We start from the raw sequence: 27,059 nt of genomic DNA, 5'->3' as shown, positions 1-27,059 counted from the left end.
TGGAGAGGTTTAGTATGACTTTCTGAAATCCCAGTCCCCCCAAGCCTCAGCCGTGCTACACGACACACTCCCACTGTGTCTGTGCGTATCAGAATGGTTTGCAAAGGTAATTCTCATGGTTCATTGTTGAAGCTGTCTTAGAAACAACACCTTTTCCGGTTCCATCTGACTGTGTCTGCCCGGCCACTGACTGTGAAACCCAGCCATAAAAATGAAAAACCATATCAGACATAACATAACAGCCATAAGCAGCTACATGAAATCCAGCCATCTTTAATGTTAATCAACACCTGTACTGTAAAATGTCAAAGCGTATTCAATGCCTTGTTCCCTCACTTTTCAAATCAGCCACCATCCATCCGCCCATACTGAAGAAACCTGGTGCAGACCCCAACAATTTTAATAACTACCGTCCCATATCTAAACTACCATTTCTCTCAAAAATCCTGGAAAAAACTGTTGCATCCCAAATCCATACCCACTTGTCTGACAATAACCTGTACGAACAATTTCAATCTGGTTTCCGCCCCCATCACAGCAGAGAAACAGCACTGGTGAAAATCACTAACGACCTCCTCATGGCAGCTGACTCCGGACTATTAACTATCCTCATCCTCCTTGATGCAGCTTTTGACACCATTTCCCACAGCATCCTCATTGACAGACTGACCTCCATCAGGATCATTGACACACCCCTCCTCTGGTTTAAATCATATCTCTCTGGCCGCACTCAGTTCATCCAACTCAAAACCTTCAACTCACAGCCACTTCCAGTCACGACCGGTCTTCTTTTTATCATCTATTTACTTCCTCTTGGCAATATCTTCCGTAAACACAACATCCACTTTCATTGCTACGCGGATGACACCCAGCTCTACTTGTCCTCCAAACCAACCACCATCCTCCCTCCATCCTCCCTGTCTGACTGCTTACAGGACATCAAATCCTGGTTCTCCTCTAACTTTCTCAAACTTAACGACAGTAAAACCGAGGTTCTCCTCATTGGCACAAAATCCACCCTAACCAAACCTGACAGTTTCTCCATTACTATAGACAACTCTTCAGTCTCCCCCTCCCCTCAGGTTAAGAGTCTGGGTGTCATCCTCGACGGCACACTTTCATTTAAATCTCACATCAGTAATATCACTCGGTCTGCCTATTCCCATCTACAGTACGCAACATCAACCGCCTCCGCCCGTCCCTAAACCCTAAGACCACCGCCATTCTTGTTCACACCCTGGTCACTTCCCGCATCGACTACTTCAACTCCCTTCTCTTTGGTCTCCCTCTCAAATCCATCCACAGACTTCAACTGGTCCAGAACTCTGCCGCCCGCATCATCACCAGAACCCCCATTAACCACATCTCTCCTGTTCTTCAGCAGGTTCACTGGCTCCCCGTCAAATCCCGTATCGTTTTTAAGATTCTGCTCCTCGCCTTTAAGGCCATCCATAACCTCACTCCTCTGTACCTCTCCGACCTCCTGCACATCAACACACCCATCCGCACTCTCAGGTCTTCTGCTTCCCTCAGCCTCACTGCACCCCCCTTCCGTTTAACCACCATGGGATCTAGAGCCTTCAGCCGCTGTGCACCCCGCCTCTGGAACTCCTTCCCACCTGTCATCCGCAACAATGACTCGCTCCCCATTTTCAAATCACGCCTCAAAACATATCTCTTCACACTCGCATATCCACCCTGATCATTATCCATCACACATCCTCTGTTTTTATTTATTTGGTTATTTGATTGATTTATATACTGCATTGTCTTGTTTATGTCTCTTATGCTGGTGTTATGTATTGTGTATCTTGTGTTTTATGTGTTTGTACGGCGACCTTGAGAGCCTTGAAAGGCGCCTATATAAAATAAATGAATTATTATTATTATTATTAATGAAAATGGGCTATTATGCTTATATTAATATTCGAATCATGCAAATACTCTTTAGATACAGTCTGTAGTCCCTGTTTCATCATGAATTTGCATGCGCTAACTCGAGTGTGTTTATTCAGAATATCACAGGAGACTTCTCACTTTTCTTCACAATATTGCACAGATTTGGCAACTGCTTTTCTAGACAGCTGGGAAGTAAAAAAAAAAAAAACACTTTGCTCAAAACATCGAAGGCCCTGCTTAATGTTAGATGAGTTTCAGGGGACTACTACTTCTCACTAATCAATATGGATGATGCACATTTTTTGTAGGTATTTCAAAGGATTGGCACCGATCAAATAACTACTGTGAACATGTGCAACTTTCTAAAAAAAATCAGTAAGGATTGACAGACATACTGTAGTTAAACATTTTACTGTTATTGTGTAATAATACCAAAATAACTTCACACATTAGTGTATATACATCCATCCATCTTCTCCCGCTTATCCGTGGTCGGGTCGCGGGGGTAGCAGATCCAGCAGAGAGCCCCAAACTTTCTTTTCCCTGGCGACATCAACCAGCTCTGACTGGGGGATCCCAAGGCGCTCCCAGGCCAGCGAAGAGATATAATCCCTCCACCTGGTCCTAGGTCTACCCCTTGGTCTCTTCCCAGCTGGACGTGCCTGGAACACCTCCCTAGGGAGGCGCCCAGGTGGCATCCTAACTAGGTGCCCGAACCAACTCAACTGGCTCCTTTCGACGCGAAGGAGGAGCGGCTCAACTCCGAGTCCCTCCCGGATGACCGAACTGCTCACCTTATCCCTAAGGGAGACACCAGCCACCCTGCGGAGAAAACCCATCTCGGCCGCTTGTATCCGCGATCTCGTTCTTTCGGTCATGACCCATCCTTCATGACCATAGGTGAGGGTAAGAACGAAAATGGCCCGGTAGACAGAGAGCTTTGCCTTCTGGCTCAGCTCCCTTTTCGTCACAACGGTGCGGTAAAGCGACTGCAGTACCGCTCCCGCTGCTCCGATTCTCCGGCCCATCTCACGCTCCATTGTTCCCTCATTCGAGAACAAGACCCGAGATACTTGAACTCCTTCACTTGGGGTAAGGACTCATTCCCTACTTGGAGTGGACAGTCCATCGGTTTCCTGCTGAGAACCATGGCCTCAGATTTGGAGGTGCTGATCCTCATCCCAGCCGCTTCACACTCGGTTGTGAACCGATCCAGTGAGTGCTGAAGGTCGCAGACCGATGAAGCCATCAGAACCACATCATCTGAGCTGGATGAACAGGAACCTCCTGAAGCTTAACGGTAGCAAAACAGAGGCCCTGCTCATCGGCTCCAAATCCACCCTCACCAATTCAGATAACACCCCAGCATCAAACATCATCATCGACGGCTTCCCCATACCATTCGCTGCCCAAGTGAAAAGCCTCGGTGTCATTCTGGACGGCTCCCTCTCATTCGCACCACACATAAAAAACATCACCCGCACCGCTTTCTTTCATCTTCGGAACATCTCCAGACTCCGCTCATCTCTGTCCCAACCCAGCACTGAAATCCTGGTCCACTCATTCGTCACATCCCGGATTGATTACTGAAATGCACTTCTGACTGGCCTTCCCATCAAGCTCCTCAATAGACTGCAAATAATCCAGAACTCTGCTGCCCGGATCATCAACCGCACCAACTCATCCGACCACATCACCCCCATTCTCACTCAGCTACACTGGCTTCCTGTACGCTACCGTATTGACTACAAAAACATTCTACTCATATACAAAGCTGTCCATAACCTTGCCCCCATCTACATCTCTGACCTCCTTCAGGAGTACACCCCCTCCCGCACCCTCCGCTCTTCGTCCGTAGGACTTCTCACCGTCCCAAGCTATCGCCTCAAAACCATGGGTGCTCGAGCTTTCAGCTGCTCGGCTCCCAGACTCTGGAACACCCTGCCACGACACATCCGACAGTCTGATTCCATAACAACATTCAAAACACAACTCAAAACCCACCTGTTCAAACTGGCATTTTCTCTATAATCTGTACCCTGTGTCCTTTTGTGTCCTTTTGTGTCCTTTTGTGTCCTTTTGTAGTCAATTTCCTGTTGTTTGTCTTGTCTTACCCCGGCTGATACTTCACTAAATACACTGTTTTAATTTGTAAGGTAAAATTGTAAATGTAAATTGTAAATCTGTAACCCTGTAAGGTGTCCTTGAGTGTTTTGAAAGGCGCCCCCCAAAATAAATGTATTATTATTATTATTATCTGCAAAAAGCAGTGGTGAAATCCTTAGTCCACCGAACTGCAGACCCCCTCCCCATGACTACGCCTCGAAATCCGATCCATGTATATTACAAACAGGATTGGTGACAAAGCGCAGCCCTGGCGGAGGCCAACCCTCACCGGAAATGGGTCCGACTTACTGCCGAGGACCCGGACACAGCTCTCGCTTTGGGAGTACAGAGATTGGATGGCCCTGAGTAGAGACCCCCTCACCCCATACTCCCGCAGCACCTCCCAGTAACTCCCTGGGAACTCGGTCATACGCCTTCTCCAAGTCTACAAAACACATGTAGACCGGATAAGCGTACTCCCAGGCCCCCTCCAGGATCCTTGGTTGATATCCTAGTGTATATATATATATATATATATATATATATTCATATCTTACTCCACTACATACATGTCCAATTCTGCTTTGGCCTGTTGTCTCAAAGATTCTTGAGAAAGCGGTCGCAAAACAGTTGTGTGATTACTTAAAAAACAATGATTTATTTGAAGATTTTCAGTCTGGCTTTAGAACACATCATAGCACAGAGACAGCTCTGGTTAAAGTCACAAATGACATTCTAATAACCTCAGACAAGGGACTTGTCTCTATTCTTGTTTTGCTCGATCTCAGTGCTGCATTTGATACTATCGACCATGAGATCCTATTGCAAAGACTAGAGCACTTAGTTGGCATACAGGGAACTGCTTTAGGCTGGTTTAGGTCCTATCTATCTGAACGCTCTCAGTTTGTACGTGTCAACGATGAATCTTCCACGCAAACCAAAGTTAGCCATGGAGTGCCACAGGGCTCAGTGCTCGGACCTATTTTGTTCACATTATATATGCTTCCATTAGGCAATATTATAAGGAATCATTCTGTAAACTTTCATTGTTATGCGGATGATACTCAACTATATTTATCAATCAAGCATGATGAAATTAATCATCTAAATACAATTCAAGACTGCCTTAAGGACTTAAAAACGTGGATGACCTTAAACTTTTTGATGTTAAACACGACCAAAACTGAAGTTATTGTACTTGGCCCGAAGAATCTACGAAACAAATTATCTAAAGATATACTAACTATGGATGGCATTAATTTGGCCTCCAGTGAGACTGTAAGGAATCTTGGTGTTATATTTGATCAGGATTTATCCTTTAACGCCCACATAAAATCAATTTCAAGGACCGCCTACTTCCATCTACGTAACATTGCAAAAATCAGGCATATCTTGCCTCAAAACGATGCAGAGAAACTAGTCCATGCATTTGTTACTTCTAGACTGGATTATTGTAACTCTTTATTATCAGGGAGTACCAAGAAGTCAGTCAAGTCGCTTCAGCTGATTCAAAATGCTGCGGCTCGTGTACTAACCAGAGTTAGGAAAAGGGACCACATTACTCCTGTTCTGGCTGCCTTACACTGGCTCCCTATAGAACACAGGATAGAATTTAAAATTCTTCTTCTCGCCTACAAAGCCCTTAATGGGCAGGCGCCATCTTACCTTAAAGAACTCATTATACCCTACTGTCCTACTAGGGCATTGCGTTCCAAGAATGCAGGGTTGTTGGTTGTTCCTAGAATCTCGAAAAGTACAATGGGAGCCAGAGCCTTTTCTTATCAAGCTCCACATTTGTGGAATCAGCTTCCAGTTTGTGTTCGGGCGGCAGACACCCTATCCGTTTTTAAGAGTGCGCTTAAGACCTTCCTTTTTGATAAAGCTTATAGTTAGGGCTGATTAGATTCAGCCCCTAGTTTTGCTGATATAGGCTTAGTTTGTCGGGGGACATCTTACTTCTTCCTTCTCTCTGTCTGTACCTGTGTACTCTCATGTTCCGATTAACCCAGCTTCCCCACATTTCTTTCTTTTTGGCGTCTATATATGCCGGGATCCGGAGTCATGGATGATCCTGCGGTCCTGTGTCCTGGATCGCGAGCGCTGGATCTTGAGTCGTGGCTGTGGTCCTGGATCATCGGTCCTGGATGGATATCCTCGTGGATTCATCTTCCTATTATACACACATGCATTTCCAAACACTTGGACTACCTATGTTGCAAATGTATTATCTTTTCAATTTACACACGGCATCTATTGCACGTCTGTCCGTCCTGGGAGAGGGATCCCTCCTCTGTTGCTCTCCCTGAGGTTTCTCCCATTTTTCCCTTTAAACTGGGTTTTCTTCGGAAGTTTTTCCTTGTACGATGTGAGGGTCTAAGGACAGAGGGTGTCGTATTGTCATACTGATATTCTGTACACACTGTGAAGACCACTGAGACAAATGTAACATTTGTGATATTGGGCTATATAAATAAACATTGATTGATTGATTGATTGTTTGTATTCTCTTGGCTTTTAAATGTATTTAAATGTCATTTTATAATGTTTTTACGTGCCACTAAACCTTAAAGATTTACATTTTTAGTAAATCACTTTAATTTTCTACATGTTTAATTGGGCTATATTGATAAACTTGTGAAGTTATTGATTATTTAAACAAAGCACTTCACCAAATTGATTCAAATGTAAGTTCTCCAAACTGTTGATGTAGTAAAATTACAGTAGTGTGTGTGAACTCATTTTGGTATAACTACACTCTAGTTTCATGGTGTCACGCACTGTAGTTGTTTTAACTACAGTGTATAACTTTAGTTATACCAGAATGAAATTATTAATATTGTAGGCCAACACAAGAAAAATGATCAGGCAATATAAAAAAGGGAAGTGTTCTGCTATAACAAGGAGACTGTAGCAGTCAAAATCATGCAAAAACAAAACAGAAAATTAACTCAAAAGTAAAACTGTCGCTGAGGCAACAGATAGCTAATCGTACTCATGGGAATGATCCAAGTCCAGACAAGATTATCCGTTTGTGCATTTATTTCCATTTACAATATGAACAAAATCCAAAAACAGGTTTCCTACATTCCCTGTGCCTCTCCTAAGGCCTCCTTGTGCTTTACCTGTGGTAAAAAAAACATATGTTTCCAATATATGCAATTACATCAGGTGCTCAAATCACCCAGTGCCCAAAGATGCCTTCAAAAATAAAGCATAAAAAACAACTTTCAATAACTTAAATAATAACTCTTAATACGAATACATTTACTATAAACAAACAGCAAGGAAATACACAGGGAAGTTATTGAATATTTTTGTACTAACCTTTTTCTTTTTGTCGTTGCACTTTGGAGACGGTCCCTGCCCACTCTCAGGCTGCATGGACCAATGTACATTTCTCAGCTCAGATGACGGCCTGTGTTACCTTGCCTTGTTTATATACAAATCAGTTTGTTGCTCGTTGTCTACCTCGTTGTTGTCTGTCATACTTTGTTTGTGTTTTAACAACGATTTGTTCACGAGTTATTGATCTCTCATGTTTTTTGTGACATGTTGTTGTTATGATTTTCAATCGCTTTCAAAACATTTTATTCATGCTTCAAAACCTAGTATAGAGCCATTAAATAGGCCAATGCCACCAAAAAATCAAAATCAAAAACATGTTCATCATCATCACATCATTGTCTGAAACCAAATTGACAACATGTTTAGATGTTTCCGTTTTCCACAAATAACATCCATGCCCCAATAAAAAAGTACCCCGCAACAAACACATTTTGGTAATGTAATGGATCATTTAGCATGATGGCTCAAACTTTGAAAGAATGTTTAACAATTGTGAAGAGTATGATAATTTCACTGGATCAACTGGTCAGTTTTAATCAGCAAGCCATTTGTAAGAAGTTTTGTTGCAAATTGTAGACAATTGTACATATTTGTTTGGGCCAAAGTTATGTGAATGAAGACATTTTGTGAACAACAAATTACTTCCATTATTTGAACCTTTTTTCCTTTGAAATTTGCCTCAAACTTGAAATACTGTTAAGGCTCCTCAGTGCAGAACAACTGCAAATGTCCACCAGAGAGCAGCAACATATTACTTTGAATCATCACACCCTTATAATCATAAATGTAAGGACGAGGTTGTAGGACAAATAACTTTTGTTCACAATAATTATTTAATTATTTGTAGGAGGTAAAGTAATAGAGGATAACTTATTTATTGCATGACATATATACAAAAATAAAAATATTCTGCATTTTCTCACAGTAAATCATTGCTGTAACTTGAACTTAAAAGTATACTCTACACACAGTGATGCTAAAGCATACACAAATAAATAAATCTATGCCCTGGCCTCTATAAAAATAGACTCAGCAAGTGCTGTTCACAAAGCATTACACACATTGTTTTATAAACTGCTTCCGACACATTTTTGTTTTTGCTTTTAGCTGTACCACTTGCACCTTGGAAGACAACAGTCATGAGAACCACAGCATAGTAAGTACAATACTTTTTTGTAAGTACAATACTTTTTGTTTTGAACTGTAAACAAAACAGTTCAAAAGGATTTACATTTGACAACAAGCCTACTGCCTCGCTCTCCACTAATGCACTACATTCACTTCAGCATTAGCACACCGTCTCTTTGATCCCTCCTTTCACTGAGTCCCTCTCGTAGTTTTTTGTAAGACACAAGAAGTGAGGCGTCTGGTCCTCTGTCAGAAACAGAATGCTTTTGTTAGAAATTAAAATCAATGTTTTATGGCATAATGTACCTTAAACATACCGTCATTTTAAATGCTATTTTATTCTGGAAAAACCCGGAAGTTCTCAATACCAAGCTTTTATTCTAAAAATCCTTCATGACGACATCCGGGACTACCGCCCATTAGTATCATTAAAGTGGCTATTGACGCCGTTAACATGTATTACATATAAAGTTATGAAATAGATAAGGAGGAGAAAAGGCATGTGGAAGTAAGCAATGCATGTAAAATGTCGAAATCCTCTGTTTAACGCGATATCGGACACAGACGAACGAGGGGGGAAGTCCCCTACGTCACTACAGCTCACAGAGAGGAGGAGCGAACAGCCAGCAAGCGGGAAGGACGAATGCTTGTAAGCTCTCTTCTGCACGGTCATCACAGGGAGAGGAAGCTGCAGACTTTCTCTCCCGAGTGAACAATATCCTGTTTGTAACAATGTTGAACCTTCTCAGAAGAGGCTTCTCAATACTCAAATTTCCCCTCCTCGAGACTCCCGCCCACAGGAGATGCGAGCGGAGGACCGAGGAGGGGAACCGAGGAAAGAGGAGGGGAAGCAGCAGACGTTTAAAGAAATGAGAACTCCTCTCCTCTGAGCGGTCATTTTAAAGCGACGTCCGTTCATTATTACGTGGCAACAGCTGCATCAGCTGTCGAGTGTTTTGTCATATTTTATAATCTCTGTTAGATCAGCTGAACATTGTTCCCCCACATTATGTACTTTTAATTCATTGAGAGTGCGGTATAATGAGACAATAACAGGCTACAGGTGCGGACACACACACACAAATATATTTATATAAATATATGCAATTTAAAGTATGAGAGCACTCTCATAATAACGTAACACAATCAGAGACTGGATATATCCCCCCCCCTCTCTCTGGTCGCTGAAATGGGGAATTGAAATTACGGGCCAAAAGTTGTATTTGCAAGTATTAAAAGTAAGCAGAGGACACCAAACCAACTGAGACCTGTCTGTCCGCCGCATCTGCGCACTGTACCACACACACCTACAGCTCCTAACGCATAATCAGGCTACAGCCGTTGTGTATTTTATTATGTGAAGCACTAAATGGTCTTAGAAAATATCGACTCTTTGTAGATATCTACTAAACTAAAGCAAATAAAGAGAGTAGGTCTGTTATACTGAGTGATATATATTTTACACACTGCTCTGCTTTCTGCACGGGCCTCACAGCTGTTCTCACTGTAAACATCGCGTTGCGATGAGAGCAGTTTCTAAAATAATATCCAGGGGATGCATGCAGAGCTGTCATCGGCTGAGATAAGTCCGGCCGTGCGTCACGCCTCCACCGTTCCCGGAAATGCATCCGCGGAGGAGCCGTGGAGGAACCATCAGTGTGTATCCTCGGTTATAGCTCCTCCAGAGAGCCTCCTCGACGCTCGATCCTCGGTCCTCGGTGTGCATTTAGAGAAATGAGACGTCCTTCAAAATGGCGCGCTGAAATTCATTTCCGGGTCACTACCGGAGGACCGAGGAGTCGAGGAGTTGAGGAGGGGAAATTTGAGTATTGAGAAGCCTCTAGAGACTCCATTTAGTCTCCTTTTTAAGCTTCTTACCTGGACGCGAGAATAACGAACACAGCATAACACTTTCTCAAATCTCATGAATAGTGGGGGTGCTTTTCAGCTCATTGGAAAATGATATGTTGGATGGAAAACAGTGCAATGTTTTTACAGAAGCACAGGGCATACATCAGAGGGGGACCCTGATGAATATTTACAGATGAAAAGTCCAAATTGTGGCTCTAGACAAGCCAATGAACATTATGAATGTACAGTGACCACCAAGACTCCCTCACATATGCTGTGAGTTTTTGTGAATTGTTTATGTGGCGGGGTGGTGTGTTTTTAAATATTAATAATATACTAAAATAAGGGATGATAATAATAAGGGCGCCCTTATTTTAGTATATTATTAATATTTACAAACACACCACCCCGCCACATTCATTTTTGTTTTGTTCCCTTTAAAATTGTTAAAACTGTTCTGAAAAACTGCCTACGTTTAACAGACTTGGAAATGGCCATTTTGATCTAGCCTCTCCAGTCTAGAGGCTTCTCAATACTCAAATTTCCCCTCCTCGACTCCCCTCCTCGACTCCCCTCCTCGAGACTTAGACCCGCCCACAGGAGATGCGAGCGGAGGACCGAGGAGGGGAACCGAGGAGAGAGGAGGGGAAGCAGCAGACGTTTAAAGAAATGAGAACTCCTCTCCTCTGAGCGGTCATATTAAAGCGACGTCCGTTCATTATGACGTGGCAACAGCTGCATCAGCTGTCGAGTGTTTTGTCATATTTTATAATCTCTGTTAGATCAGCTGAACATTGTTCCCCCACATATTTTATTTGAATTCATTGAGAGTGCGGTATAATGAGACAATAACAGGCTACAGATGCGGACACACACACACAAATATATTTATATAAATATATACAATTTAAAGTATGAGAGCACTCTCATAATAACGTAACACAGTCAGAGACTGGATATACCCCCCCCCCCCCCTCTCTCTCTGGTCGCTGAAATGGGGAATTGAAATTACGGGCCAAAAGTTGTATTTGCAAGTATTAAAAGTAAGGACATCAAACCAACTGAGACCCGTCTGTCCGCGGCATCTGCGCACTGTACAACACACACCTACACACTGTACAACACACACACCTACACACTGTACAACACACGCACCTACACACTGTACAACACACGCACCTACACACTGTACAACACACGCACCTACACACTGTACAACACACTGTACAACACACGCACCTACACACTGTACAACACACACCTACACACTGTACAACACACACCTACACACTGTACAACACACACCTACATACTGTACCACACACACCTACAGCTGCTAAAGCATAATCAGGCTACAGCCGTTGTGTATTTTATTATGTGAAGCACTAAATGGTTTTAGAAAAATATGGACTCTTTGTAGATATCTACTAAACTAAAGCAAATAAAGAGAGTAGGCCTGTTGTACTGAGTGATATATATTTTACACACTGCTCTGCTTTCTGCAGGACCTCACAGCTGTTCTCACTGTAAACATCGCGTTGCGATGAGAGCAGGTTCTCAAATAATATCCAGGGGATGCATGCAGAGCTGTCATTGGCTGAGATAAGTCCGGCCGTGCGTCACGCCTCCACCGTTCCCGGAAATGCATCCGCGGAGGAGCCGTGGAGGAACCATCAGTGTATCCTCGGTTATAGCTCCTCGATCCTCGGTCCTCGGTGTGCATTTAGAGAAATGAGACGTCCTTCAAAATGGCGCGCTGAAATTCATTTCCGGGTCACTACCGGAGGACCGAGGAGTCGAGGAGTCGAGGAGGGGAAATTTGAGTATTGAGAAGCCTCTAGAGACTCCATTTAGTCTCCTTTTTAAGCTTCTTACCTGGACGCGAGAATAACGAACACAGCATAACACTTTCTCAAATCTCATGAATAGTGGGGGTGCTTTTCAGCTCATTGGAAAATGATATGTTGGATGGAAAACAGTGCAATGTTTTTACAGAAGCACAGGGCATACATCAGAGGGGGACCCTGATGAATATTTACAGATGAAAAGTCCAAATTGTGGCTCTAGACAAGCCAATGAACATTATGAATGTACAGTGACCACCAAGACTCCCTCACATATGCTGTGAGTTTTTTGTGAATTGTTTATGTGGCGGGGTGGTGTGTTTTTAAATATTAATAATATACTAAAATAAGGGATGATAATAATAAGGGCGCCCTTATTTTAGTATATTATTAATATTTACAAACACACCACCCCGCCACATTCATTTTTGTTTTGTTCCCTTTAAAATTGTTAAAACTGTTCTGAAAAACTGCCTACGTTTAACAGACTTGGAAATGGCCATTTTGATCTAGCCTCTCCAGTCTGTCTCATTTAGATATTGTGGTCTTTGCTTCTATCTGTAATTCTTCTTTAAGACACTAGATGACGCTGCCACACTGGCTATTGCTCTTCAGAGCCATGAACTCTGTGGTTAAGTAAATGATTTTAAATGTAATTTGTCTAATATATTGGCTCACAAGCTTATTTCGGAGGCTTATAAATAGATGCCTATATTCTCAGTGAGTTAAGCCTTCTTCCATGAAGCGTGGAAATGATTTGTCAACACATCTAAGCGTAATTATTATTTTAAAGGCTTATTTTTATAAAGGCGTTAATACATTTGAACATCAAATGAAAAATATACAAAATAACTTTAGATACAATTCACTGTCAGAATGTGAGTGTACATTTTTTTTTATTGAGAACAATTGAATGCCATTGCTTAAGAGCAGCATTTAAAACCTATGGGCTGTAACTTGCTGGCGTGTAACCCTGGCTCTGGAGGAGTGGGGATAATAAGGGACATTTGCTCCATACAAGTGAGGGTTTAGCTTTTGCAGTGGTAGTTCTGAACGCTGGGAAGTGACATTAATGACCAGGGTGTGATAGAGTAAAGCTAACGGGAGAAATGTTTACAAATATATATATTTAGAGAGAGGGGAACAGTGAGGGAGGGAGAAAGAGACGGGAGCAAGGAGAAGGGAGGGAGGAGAGATAGAGGGGGTAGCAGATACTTGGTAACGCATCACAGCAGGACAGGCAATCGAATCCAAAGGCGCTCAGCCAGCGACGGACACGGACGAGGAAGGTAGGACAATATGAAAATGACCTGATCATCCTGCTATGAGTTGATATACACCAAGCAGTGTTGGAGGAGTGACTGCGGAAGAGAAGAGCTTTTCAGTTTAAGGATTTTTCATTGTGGTGTTTGACATTCTCTACCTGTGATAGTTGTGCGTAAGTGTCTTACTTTGCGGTTATGCAGGGGGCTCACGAATTTGCCCACCAAGAGTTGTAGAAGTAGGAAAATGATCATGAAAGTTAGGTTTGATGAGCTAGTCCAATCAGTGGATCGGTCATTTTATTCTCAATATTCTATTCAGGCTATGTTATTCTGTTTGTGTTGTCTTTCGAAAACTCCAACTGTTGCCATTGTTCCATAACGCGTTATGTTATCAGCGTAATTAAGCGGCCAGTAACTGTGTGGTAGTGTGCATGCCTGCGCGGAGGTGTCAGGTGTACAGTGTTATCTCAGGTAGCCCTGGCGAAAAGGTGCCTGATGGGAAGCGCCTCGGTGCCCACTTATTTATTCATGTGTCACCTGAACGCGGCAGCGATGCAGCGCCAGGTTAAAGGGAAACTCCATCAATGAGAGCATCCAACTATTAATTCTGCGGCTTGGGTCAGTAGCATCATGTTTGTTTTAAATATATGTTTAATTATTCTCTTTGTTACTGTATATAAACTAAAGCAGTAGCCTACCAGTTGTTTAATACTAATTATAATCGTGGTGTAGTCTTCATGCACGAGCTGCTTCAGACAGCTGGTGCTGCATTACTTTTACATTCTTTATGAGTTTTTTTAACTAATAGCTTGAGAGCTCATACTTTCAACCAGTTACAAATATGTTCCTTAAGTGTTTAAATCACGATTTGATGCAAAATAGCTGCTGTACTGTATCAATAAGTATGGGAGATTTAATATTTTCACATCACTGCAGATGTAATGAATTTGGACCACTGCTGATTGGCTTAACAACATGCTTTAATGATAACATTCAGAAAAGCAATTGTTTTTTACACATTTGCTAGTATTATGGCACTTTTATGAGGAAATTCAGAAATATTTCATAAACATTTTTAAACCCAGTAGAGTAAGTCTAACATTGTGTTGCTCCCAGACTGCCAGGTGATAGAATAATGCCAGGCTTCAGGTGGGCAATACAACATCTAAATTATCAAACATAAAATGATTGACCATGTGTTTTATTTCATTACCGCTGCTGAAATATATAGCATAGCAAGTTGTAGGTTCTCTCATTGGTCCACCAGTATATAAGTAATGTGCTGCTATTGTGACCCTAAAAAGTATACCATACATTTATTTTGCATTCGAAAAACAGATTTATAAGGATGGAGAGAAACTCCTGCTGCTTTTTATGCATTAAGTGGGGAAGCTTGCCACTGACATTTGTTCCATTTGGAGTGTCTGTCACTCTGCCTGAATTCATTCAGAATAGGTGAAGGAAGGGAAGAAATAGTGAAATGGAGAGTCTATATCTGACGGACACCTTGACTGACAGGCTCAAATGAAACCCAATGTGAGTGATAGAAGAATGAATTGCAGATGCAGTGTCTACTGGGCTATCTGGTGAGGGACCAAAACAAGATGTGAGGAAAAACTTAAAAGAAATATTGTAAATAATATAACAAATACATATTTAATAATACTAAATGTATTCAAGAGCAAATGAATATAATGTATTATGGAAAAGTGGAAGCATATTTATTTTTGTTCCTATGGATAAAATATAAATATTGTATTTTAGCCAATCTAGGAAAATTATGTGTGGATCCATTGGGAATGGTTTGGCATGGATTACCAGATGTGGAAGCATCTGGATAGCCTATATACCTGCCCTGGAATTACTATTAGGCGATGTCTCATTAATGTGTTGTTTAAGTAATTTAAGTGTGTGTTTACATAATAATGAGTGTTTTGGCACAAGAGCTCAGAGGGTTGCAGTGAAGTAACTGACAGAATAATGCACTGTTTTGGTTTGTGCACAGTAGTCTCTATAAGAAAGATTTTGACACAAAATCCATAGACCTTAAATGTCAGTTTTCTACCTTTTCCAAGCTCCTTCATTTAGCCACACAGCATTCCTGATACTTGAGAGGATGATCATCACATTCTTTCAACTTTTCTCATTTCTACATCCACCTCTCTCCCGGTCCAGCTTGTATGGTCATTAAATCACCCATGGCAGTCAGGCGGAACTGAAGAAAAGTGGTTGGAGAGGAGGATGGAGGGGTGGTGAGAAGATGATTTTGCACAGCCAGTTGTATAACAGGTGAACAGTCTATCCCTGCATGCTGCTGCCCTTATGGATGTGAAATCATGTTTCATAAATGTGTCACAGTAGGCCAAAAGGATCACAGTAGACCCACATATTGACAATACCTTTTTAGAGGAGGTAATGGCTTAATGTAAACCCAACCATCCAACATAATCTTGTTGTAGTTGAGTCTATTGCTACTAATCCCCATGTCCCTGTATTGAATGTAGAACCTTTATGAAGGAATTAGGCGATTCACATTTTCTGCTGAAGAAATGAAACGGCCCTTTTATTCCACACCGTTAAAACGTTGGGTATCATATCAAAGCCAGTAGCGTTTACCATTTGGAGCCATATTTTCCCCTTCAAATGAACTATGCCATGTAAAACAAACAAAACAGCAATTTAATGGCAGCTTTGTAGTGTGACAAATCCTTGTTGTTGGTATTTAGGCATGGATTTCTGCCCTATAGTGGGGCTGATATGCACAGAGAGAGAGAGAGAGAGAGAGAGAGAGAGAGAGAGAGAGAGAGGCGACGGGAGGAGAGACAATAAGGCTAAATGAAGAAGTAGGTAGGGCTGAATGAGTAGAGAGGTCAACTGTAGAGATGCAAAGGTCATCGGTGCTGGAGAGCAGCTACTAAATTGTGTGTTTTGATCCGTCAGCTGGGATAGAAAGAGTCAGCTGTTGGCGGGGTAGAATGACTACGCTCTTACATGGAGAGAGACAAAAGGAGATGAATGAGTCTCTGCAGGCTATCGGCTGCCCTCTGACTTTAGTTGCCTGTGTTTATGTTGTCTGATATACACACAGGCCTCTGCTGGGACAGCCTTGGCATGTTCATTGCTGCAGATAATGGCCAAGTGAAAAGTAAGCCAGGCTAAGAAACGCGCACTTTAATACGGGCATAAACATGTTCTGGGAGAAGCAATCGGCTCACATTATGAAGGCTTTGGATGTGTTCATTGGCATAATGTTTGAGTGAGGAAGAAAGACAAATCACAGGATTGTGGAGAGTTGGCGCGGATATGCATTGAGATGAATAGTGTGTTAATGCCGTACAGTATTAAGCAAGGGAAACGCATTAACACTACATCTCATTGCCTCGTAAAAACGGTTATAGGCTGTTTACATTAGTAAAACAGAGGTGATGCTTAAAGAGTGTGATTCAGTAAAAACAAATAGAGCAGAGGACAAGAGGGGCATGCCAGCATATTGAGCGGTGGTGTTTTTATCAGTTGACAGATGTATCATTATGTTCTCACTACGATTTGTCCACAAAAACACTAAAAGCCTTAAAGAGAGAGTTAAGATTGTTATGTCAGTCTGCGTCCCAAAGAGGAGGTGGCAGCAGCAGCAGCAGCAGACATGGTCGCATGCATTCTCTAACACCTCTTTTAGCATTTTTCTTCACATCTCGTGACACAGTTGGCTGTCCTGTTTTTTTATTTGAGTGGTTTCTTTGCAATATTTTACATTTAGTAATATTCACATAATGAATATAGCTGCAGTAATCTGTTCTCTCTGTTGTTTCGACAATTTATAACAGTTTGTCAGAACAATTCCCATCCCAGTTTAATATTCAAGCAAATCATCTTGTTATTGATCCATAAAAGCAGCTAACCTGCTCTATCATCATATTCTAATTTAGCAATTATTATTTTATTATTATTTTTTGATCACAAAAAGCAGGATGGAGGTACACAGCGACACGGTGATGGCTCCACTTGCATGAAAACATACAGAACACTTGACACTAATAGTCACTGGTCAGGATAAGATCAGTTACATTACATTAGTTTAAGTCAAAGCGTCTTACATGAAGTACATTCAACCATGTGGATGCAACCCAAACATTTCAAGAATCATAGAACAACTTCATCAAGCATGCAACACTTCTTGAAGTACTACATTTAGCAACCATAAGAGATGGAGAAGTTATTTGTTTTTTAGGAGCCAGGACAGCAAATGATGTTGGTGAGCAATAGCAGGTGTATTCAAGGGGAGGGAGGAGCAAGTCAAGGGGAGAAGCAGGGCATTGTAGAAAGATGTGGTGTATGGTATCCATGTTCTTACTCCAGGATGGGCCTGAGCCATCTTCAACTCGTAAGGCAAGAACCTGTGTGAGGGTGCCTTGCATTCAGACTTGGAAACCACAGAGTTTTCATATTATCATTTCATATGTGTGCCTTGGATGTAGGCCCTATGCTGCCCTTATCAGTTTTTATATTGCAGAGACGGCTCCTGAGCCTCCACTTGACAAATGACTGGACTCTCTGACCCAGCTGTGTCTCAGCATGCGGCGCAGGAGGAGGTTTCTCCCCCACTGTTTAGTCCAAGTGAACACTAATCAAACAACAGTCCTCCCTCAGGCCCCATGTCACTCTCCCACACACACACACACACACACACACACACACACACACACACACACACACACACACACACACACACACACACACACACACACACACACACACACACACACACACACACACACACACACACACACACACACACACACACACACACACACACACACACACACACACACACACACACACACACACACACACACACACACACACACACACACACACACACACACACACACACACACACACACACACACACACACTACTGTTGGTCAACACAGGGCAGGGTGTTGTAATACGGCGCCTCGCAGCGCTCCCGTCCTGTTCCTGATAATTACCATCTCCCTAGGTCCTGTTTAAGATGCTGTCTCTCCCACAGCGTTTAGCTTTACTGTCAGCCCATAAAGGATCAAAGAAGTTGTAGGCAGCGAGTGTCTCCGGAGGAACAACAGTTTGGCTTGGCATGTTTCCTTTAGTCCCCTATCTTCTGTTTGCCAGGCAGGGAGGTAGTGCTTTTTTATTCAGAAGGAGGCCCCAGTCAAGTTGATTTTATTTATATAGCTCAATATCACAAGTCACATATTTGTCTCAAGGGGCTTTACAATCTGTACAGCATACAACACCTTATATCCTTAAACTCACTATTAGAGTAAATACAATTCCCCCCAACAAAAGCTTTACAGGGAATAATGCAAGAAACCTAAAAAAGAGCAGCAGAGGAGGATTCTTGTGTGATGCTGAGTGTACAGAACAGTCCAAATGCATTCTGGGGCACTGTTTTCCTTATTTGTTATAGAAGGGTGAGAGAAAGAGGTCTATACCAGGGGATTTTAGGTAGAATCCATAATGAGTGTGAAGACAGAGGCTTAACTCATACGGTTCTTGGGAAATTGAGGCGTGGTCACTGATGTGAAAGTTACCCTCCTCTGGTGCTTTCAATGCGTGCTTTCACAATATGCTATGCCAGGTGCCATGTTGCCTTCTGTCTAAAAATGGTGGTCCAATGAAATGTGCCGAACACTTGCTGGACGTATGCATCAATGTCCAGTCGATATCACTGAATGCCTTTTGTCTCAAACTTATTTGTGAAACTCCTCTGCCACTCATTTGCTTTAGAAAGTGGAACATTTGCTCCAGCAATTCCATAAATGACCCGGGCAGAGTGAACAGTTTACTCAGCATCAATGTGCCGTGTCAGTTTGATTTGCATTGCATTCTTGTCATGTGAGTGAGGTTTGCTGACTAAGGCTTTCCGCGAGTCATGTCATGTTAGAGATGAAGAGATCAGGAGGGCGGGAAGAAAGACATTACTCCGCTCTTCAGAGCACCGCTGCCCCTCCCTCCTCCCTGACAAAGCCACATGTCTGCTAATGTGTCTGTGATCACTCATACAGTCCTTGTGATCACTGTGCTAATGAGTGATGGCTTTTTGCCATTGATTTGCTGTGATAATCCACATTGGGCCGCCGGCAGAGGCCCACCACTCTCTCTGAGAAGGGTGCCTTTCGAGGTTAAGGCAAGTCAGACACAATTGCCATGTAATCAATAATATCGAGTGCTTAGCCTGGAGATACAGCCATGTGGGCAGGCAGCCTCTCAGGAGATCCAGATATTACTCTTCACTTTACATTGCCTTAATCACACATTACTGTCAGATAAGCTATAGGACCACACCTCATTACATAGACCTGGATCTCAGCCACCCTACGTTTTGCCCAGTGGAGCTGTGGATGTTCCTAACAGTCATTTTAAGGCTTTGCAATAATAATAATAATAATAATACATTTATTTTGGGGGGCGCCTTTCAAAACACCCAAGGACACCTTACAGGGTTACAGATTTACAATTTACATTTACAATTATACTTTACAAATTAAAACAGTGGATTTAGTGAAGTATCAGCCGGTGGTAAGACAAGACAAACAACAGGAAATTGACTACAAAAGGACACAGAAGGACACAGGGTACAGATTATAGGGAAAATGCCAATAGCCTGCCTTTACATTTTGATTCAGGGCTGAAGAATGTTTGCAATTATTAAAGGTGTAAAAATGTAATTCAAATGAATTGTCCCAAAATAGTTTGGGGTACAAATGCTTGCTTCATAGCTGAGAAAATAATGATTCATTAATCAGGGGTGGAAAGTCATTGTAACAAAGAAGCCTCTAAGGCCATAAAAGACCATCCTACGTATTTTATAGAACTATTATTTAATGATTAGTCATACTTATTTATTTGTCATTGGGTACAGAGTAATCGTCATCTTGGACCCACACTTAACATGACAACACAATACATACATGGCCCACAGTAGACGTGTATTTGTTGTGTTGACATTTTACATCAGGACACAGGAGACATAATTATCTGCCAAAGCGTAGCAAAAAGAAAAACAGTTTGAAACGAGTAAAGGATAGATATATAATTGGACAAGCCAGGATCTGTGGTTAATATAAAAAGGAAGAGACACAAGTCAATGTAGATGAGAACAAGAAGAGGAAAGGGAAAGACATGAGTAAAAAGAGTGAACAAATAATGGAAACGGACAGGAAAAGGCAAGCTTGGGGAGAAATGGAGACTATAAGATGTTGTTACGGGTGAGCAGAAGATGAGCAGTGACTCTGACAGAGTGAAGGAGGGGGGATGAAAGTAAGGGATTGATAGATGGTGACAGAATAGCCAATGGAGTAGGACAGTGCTGCAGTCCAGCGCCCATCGAGAGACACATCCCTGCTTAGCCCGGTCCTCTGCACTTGAATTGTCCCATGCATAAGTGACTCATTGGAACTTTACGTTTAGCTGGTACTCAGCTCAATGTACAGCTGTGCCCTAATTACCAACTCACCTCCACCCATACTATCATTTAATGTTATACCTCTGTTTCGTACAAGATGCCTTTCCATCACCATCTCTTAATAGCACAGTCTATTATCTGAATGTAAGATTCTGAACCTGCTGTCACTCCAGGTCTTTTTATTTATGAACTAACACTAGACAGTAGTTTCTGAAGTATAACATGCTCACATTTAAAGTGTGTCTTTAATCATATGTTTGACTTTTCTTCCTGGAGTATATGGCAAATATGTTTCTAATTATACTAGTATTCTATCAACAGACTGGTTTAATTCTTGAGTGAGAAAGCCAGGGACACGTCCAGTACTCCTGGGGGGCCGAGCATGCCTTGATTACCAAGCGCCATGTCCCACTCTACTTCCATTAAATTGTTACTGAAGTGATTGCAGTGGTAGGCTCCTGTATGGTTAAATAATAGCCCCTAAAACATGTAGGTAGAGAATAAACGTATTACCATACCATTTTATTTTAGGTGGTAAACCATAACAATAGCACAATTAGTAATATGTTCATTTTGAAGAGAAACAACACATTTACATACCAGACATTTAGAGGCTCTGCTCACCCAAGTCACAAAGAACTTGTCCCATTTTACTATGCAGATAGTTTGATTCGCTGAGATTCTGACTTACAATATCTGCAGCAGTGATTTCTGCCACCGTAGAACACAAATTGAGCTAAACGTAACGTTGTTTGCGGTGCTCTTAATATTGAGAAATTACAGTAAAAAGTTATTCTGCAGTCTCCTTTTTAAACAGTGTCCTTCTGTTTCTATCCGGGATAATCCAAGAAACTGTAGAGATGTCCATTTAACCTTCAAAACAAAATACATTTCCAAAAACAACAGCTGACTACAGCAATGTGCAGTCCTGTAAAAATAGTTGCAGGCAATTTTCTAGTCATCAAGCGTCCAAAATACATTTCAGAAAGATCTATATTTTATCTGCAGAGGATATCTCAAATGTGGGCAAAACTGAATGCATGTGCATGGTAAAATACCCAGGGGTAAGTTAGAAAATCACTGTTATTTCGGTGAACTGACCGTTACAGTTAGATCAAATGTTTTCTCTCCCAAAAGACAACTGTCAGCAGTTTTAAAATAAATGTTGTGGTCTGCAGGTGTGCAGAATGACAAATACTTATCAAAAGAGAGACCTCGATCACAATGAGTGAACCTGAGAGAACCCAATTTATATACATTACAGTTTATTCGTGTCAACAAAAAACTCATAGAATGCTTACCGCATTCATTCTGTAGTTTATTATAAAAATCCTTTAAGTTTGAAATGAGCATCCTTAGCAAATGAATCCACAGGAAGCTGTGAAAGTAGTCCAGAGTCATCCACACATCCAGGTTACATACAGACAAAAGAAAGTGCCCACCTGCCTCTCTAGAATAGTACAGTGCATGTGTAACTTTGTGGGGGGGCTTCCTTTGTGAGAATGTTTAATATTGAATTATCCTTCATCCTGGTGACCGGAGAGTCAGATGCTGCTGCAGGAGAACTGCTTTTATTTTTCACGGCTGCCTCAACTCTCTGGAACCCAACGCGTCTGTCCTCACCAGTATTCATCACTCATTTTCACCTATTCGTTGCCTCAGAAATGTCCTTTAGCATTATGAGGATGCTTTAGGTGTGTGAGTACCACTAGTAAATTGTCAACGGGGGGTGCTAGTGACTTATCCGACTGGCCCACATCGTCCGACCGGCCCACTTCGGTACCGGCCCATCGGGATTCGTCCCGAACGTCCCGATGGCCAGTCCGCCACTGGGTTCAGACATTGTCACCAATATCAATTTGAGGCATCAGATTGTACCAGATATAAATGGTTTTGATGTTGTTTTCTTTCAGTGTGTAGGAATTTATATTCCAAAAGAAAATCAGTCGAGCATGGCCTGATTCTATTTAGAAAAGCAATTAAGATCAACAACTTTTGTTTTCATCCAACAAAGGGGATCTATGGGGGAAAAAAGGAGATTCAAAGAGCTTTTTTATCTTCTCTCTACAATATATTCTTTCTGTGGGGAGAGCTTTAAAATGGGCTTTATTGATTGTCCTCATCCAGAGTGATCAACCCTAACCGAGCATCAACGAGGAAAACTGAGATTTCGCAATTAGGTCTTGTCGCTTTCTTTGTCGTAGTCATTGGGGTGGATTAACTTTTGTCGGTGTGTTCAGCTTTTTAAATGCTCCAGGGCTTCCAAGTCATGCTTCCCTCTGGTGTGTTGTTCATAACAAACGGTAGGAAATTATAGGGTAGGTAAATACATTATTTTTTTGTCCTAGAAAATATACAATGTTAAGAAATGTCATATTTTTAAGCTGTTGTCGTCAGCTTTCTGTCCGAGCTTCCTACTGAACCAAGATAATTCTCTAGACTCGAGGACCACGACTGTATTGGAGAGGACAATGAGGGAAGAAAGGGTGTGGGAGGGGAGACAAGGTCTTCTGGGGTTGGCAAGAGAAGTGAATGCAAGTACATAAGCAAAGACTGAAGGGAAAAGGAAATAAGGAAAGAATGAAACATAAAAAGGGCACGCAGGTTGCATTGTTAGAAAGAAAACTGCAATAATGCTGAGGAAGCAGGAATCCAAATGAAAACAATTGTGCCAATTCAAAATGACACACATGCACAGGTAATAAAAGCACACTCACACATATAAATATGTTTATATACAATAAGCAATGGCAGCCTATTTACCTTGCGTCTCTTTCTCACTCACCTGTACATTTTTAGCTACTTTGTCTGAATTTAATCCACCACTCTAAACGGCACAGCAAGCAGCAACACAAAGCAGCGTGTGTATTGTATTTTATTGCATTTCGAACTGGTTCATGTTTTTATTTAGCCATCGGATTCCTGAAGGACTAAAAGCTCCCCTAGGGTTTGGGGAGTGGCAAATTTAGAAAGATAACCCTTCACAATTAAATCGTCATTCGGTGAGTTTGCCGACCAGTGAGGCCTTGCAGGGACAAGTGATGACGGTGTAAAAAGAGGGAACAAATGACAGGGACGGGACGGACTGGAATTAAGGGTAAATGGTGAGGGCTTAAATATTGCCTTAGCATTAACATTAGCAGAGGATTTCTAAATTCATTCATGTTCTGGTTTATTGTTTGGAGTCGTGTTCAATTTTGACCTTTCGAGCCTTTTCTACTTATTATTGCACAAGACATCTGTTGATTATGCCCCTATGTCCGCGTCCTACTGTCTGTCAAATGGTCGATAATGTGATATTTAAAAATAAAATAAAATAAAAAAACCTTGAGGGAATTTCTTTAGATTTTGCATCCATTTGGGTCATAAATGAACTGATTCGAATTTGGTGTTTGCAGGTCAAGGTGACTGACCTCACAGATATGTTTTGGCTAATCATGAGAACATTTCTAATAGAGTAACATGAAAAGGTCTACGGTCACCTTTTTCTGTGAAATCATGAAGAGATTGTGAACATATTTCACATTTGGTCGGATACTGAATTGGTGACACTCAAATTGGGTGCACACGTATACAACTGTGGTGATTGTAAAGATCTTCTGTGTTCCCGGATCTAAGATGTGTTTGAAACATCAGCGCTCTAAAATCCAAAGATCGGCTTTATTCGACATAAGTAAAGAATTGTACTTTGAGTTGTCATTGGGTCTTTATTGGTCTTTATTTAATTAGACCATAAGGTACTTCTATGGACCAGGTTATTGTCATTGCACCATGTGACAGAGCTGATCATATGGATGATTACAACTTTCCAAAAATACACTTAAAGGATACCTTACCGATTTTCAACCACCTCTTTTTCTCTCACTTGCACTAATGAGAGAGGGGGGGGCGCCATTCTGCTTTCCACACTGCAATGACACAGAGCTGGTTGAAAATTGGCAAAATATCCCTTTTAATTAAGTATTCTCTTCATGTAGCCAGTTGTTATGTCAGTGAAAGTATGTGTACTTTAAAACAGGAGTGCTGTGGTGAATTGCCTTCATCAACACCTAGCAGATACTGTGGGTGTTTCTCAATGTCGAGGACGCTTCCTTGGTAGGACATGTCCCTCCGAGTCAGGTCCTTCAGAAGGGAGGTAAGAATCCTTCCTAGCCTCGGAAAACGAAGAATGGTGGAACAGACTAACAGGTGTGCAGGTGTGCGTCATTTCCGAGGCCCCGCCTTAAATGGAGCGTGATTTCCGCCAAAGATTTTGGAAATTGGTCCGTGCGCAAAGCATTGTGGGGATTTTAAGACCGCGGAGGATACACATGAAATTTCCCGCAACGAAGGACGCCGGCCTCGGTAGAATTCCAAACATCCTGGACATTGGAACAGTCCTTCGGCGGGATTCGATGACGTAGCATCCTTGAAATAGTGGCTCTGGAGCAGCCTTCCTCGACATTGAGAAACACCCACAGCACCTGTTGAAGCATGGCGTGCAGCAAATCCTTTTTCGGTCTCATAATTACACTGATCACCTCTCCCACTCACTTGCATGGTACCTGTCATCTAATATTAAGGAGCAGTCTTTAAACATCATGAGGCTGGAATGAAAAGGCTATGTGGATAATCAGCCAACCATATAATTGTGACGCGACTGTATTCTGTGTTTGTGTTGCAGGTGCAGGTGATGTCGTGGAGTGTGGGTTTAGGCGGCAGGATGACAATTCCCAAGCTCCTCCTTCCCTTCTTCATTCTTCACTCTTTCTGTGAAGGTGGGTTCTTTTGAATTATGTTCAAATCCACAATAACTCAGTTATTTATTCCATGACCATCATTTCCTTTTATGGTGAATACTTTTTTAATGAAATGTACGCTAGTGTAGCTTCTTTGCGACAAAAATCTGACAAAAGGTTTTACTATTTTTTTCAAAATACTCCAGTGTGAATTTATTTATGCAGAATGTTTCAAGTCAGCTAACCTTTCCCGAATTGAGGTTTAAAAATATCACTGTACCATCCACGTCAAATAAATCTACCTCTGTTAGTCAAATACAGGCTTTTAAATCAGTATAATCTTAAACATGTCTCTACTGTATCAATGACTTGGTAAAATACAAAAACTGCCATAAAGAAAAGTGAACATTTGAAAGCCCACTTCCTTCTCTTTTGTTCATTATTAACTGCCTGAAAGGATTTTCTGTCGCTTACGTTCTACACATGATGTATTCCCTTACTTCTTTCTCAACTTGTACATGGACTATTTTATTCTTTCACATGTTATCACTGTCATTACTTCACTCTTTCCTCCAACCACCCCACCCTCCTGTCTGTCTTGCATAATGTCTTGAATTATTGTTCAGCCTTAGAACTATTTTGAAATATTTGCCTCCTTGCTGAGTTTGTTACTGTGAGGGATAGAGAGATACACAGATATAAATAGAGAGCTTCTATGTAGTGGAAAGTCACGATAACTGTCTCTCAGTGACGGGCAGGAGACGCCTCCAATCACACACAGCGCTGAAGCAGCGGGGAAAGTTATTAAGTGAATGCCACAACCACTTTCCATCAAGCACAATGAGTTTATCAAGTCCTCCAGCCCCTCGCCTCTCACTCTAACCTCTTACCTTTTGTTTGCTCTCGATGTTATCGCTTTCTTCCTCTCTGCTCTTTCAGCCTCCCTCTCCCTTCCTTTCTCTAACTATACCATTAGCACACTGACCCTGCACTCCTCCTTGAGCATCACTTCACTGATCAACCAAACTGGATTGATGATCATTACTGTGATTTTCTTTTTGGTTGTAATTTATCTGCATACCATTATCCCAGCCCGACGCTGTGCAGTAGTTAAAGGACAGGTATGTATGGGGGCTTGTCAATCAATCAACCAATCAATCAATCAATCAATCAATCAATCAATCAATCAATCAATCAATCAATCAATCAATCAATCAATGTTTATTTATATAGCACAATATCACAAATGTTACATTTGTCTCAGTGGTCTTCACAGGTTGTACAGAATATCAGTATGACAATACGACACCCTCTGTCCTTAGACCCTCACATCGTACAAGGAAAAACTTCCGAAGAAAACCCAGTTTAAAGGGAAAATGAGAGAAACCTCAGGGAGAGCAACAGAGGAGGGATCCCTCTCCCAGGACGGACAGACGTGCAATAGATGCCGTATGTAAAT

The 27,059-nt window shown here is 41.8% G+C and overlaps 1 protein-coding gene across 1 annotated transcript in view; it reads left to right on the top strand.

The window, feature by feature from the left end:
- Positions 1-13,385: 13,385 nt before the first annotated feature.
- The window catches only part of cdh23 (cadherin-related 23), a 243,773-nt gene continuing 230,099 nt past the window's right edge, over positions 13,386-27,059 (top strand). Inside the window, exons 1-2 of the mRNA XM_034100803.1 lie at positions 13,386-13,462; positions 25,546-25,639. Coding sequence (XP_033956694.1) covers positions 25,555-25,639 — 85 coding nt within the window. The 5' untranslated portion in view covers positions 13,386-13,462; positions 25,546-25,554. The remainder of the gene's footprint in view (positions 13,463-25,545; positions 25,640-27,059) is intronic.

Source organism: Pseudochaenichthys georgianus, chromosome 15 (genome assembly GCF_902827115.2).
Source record: "Pseudochaenichthys georgianus chromosome 15, fPseGeo1.2, whole genome shotgun sequence".
Classification (NCBI taxonomy): domain Eukaryota; kingdom Metazoa; phylum Chordata; class Actinopteri; order Perciformes; family Channichthyidae; genus Pseudochaenichthys; species Pseudochaenichthys georgianus.
This window is presented reverse-complemented; position numbering and strand designations above follow the sequence as displayed.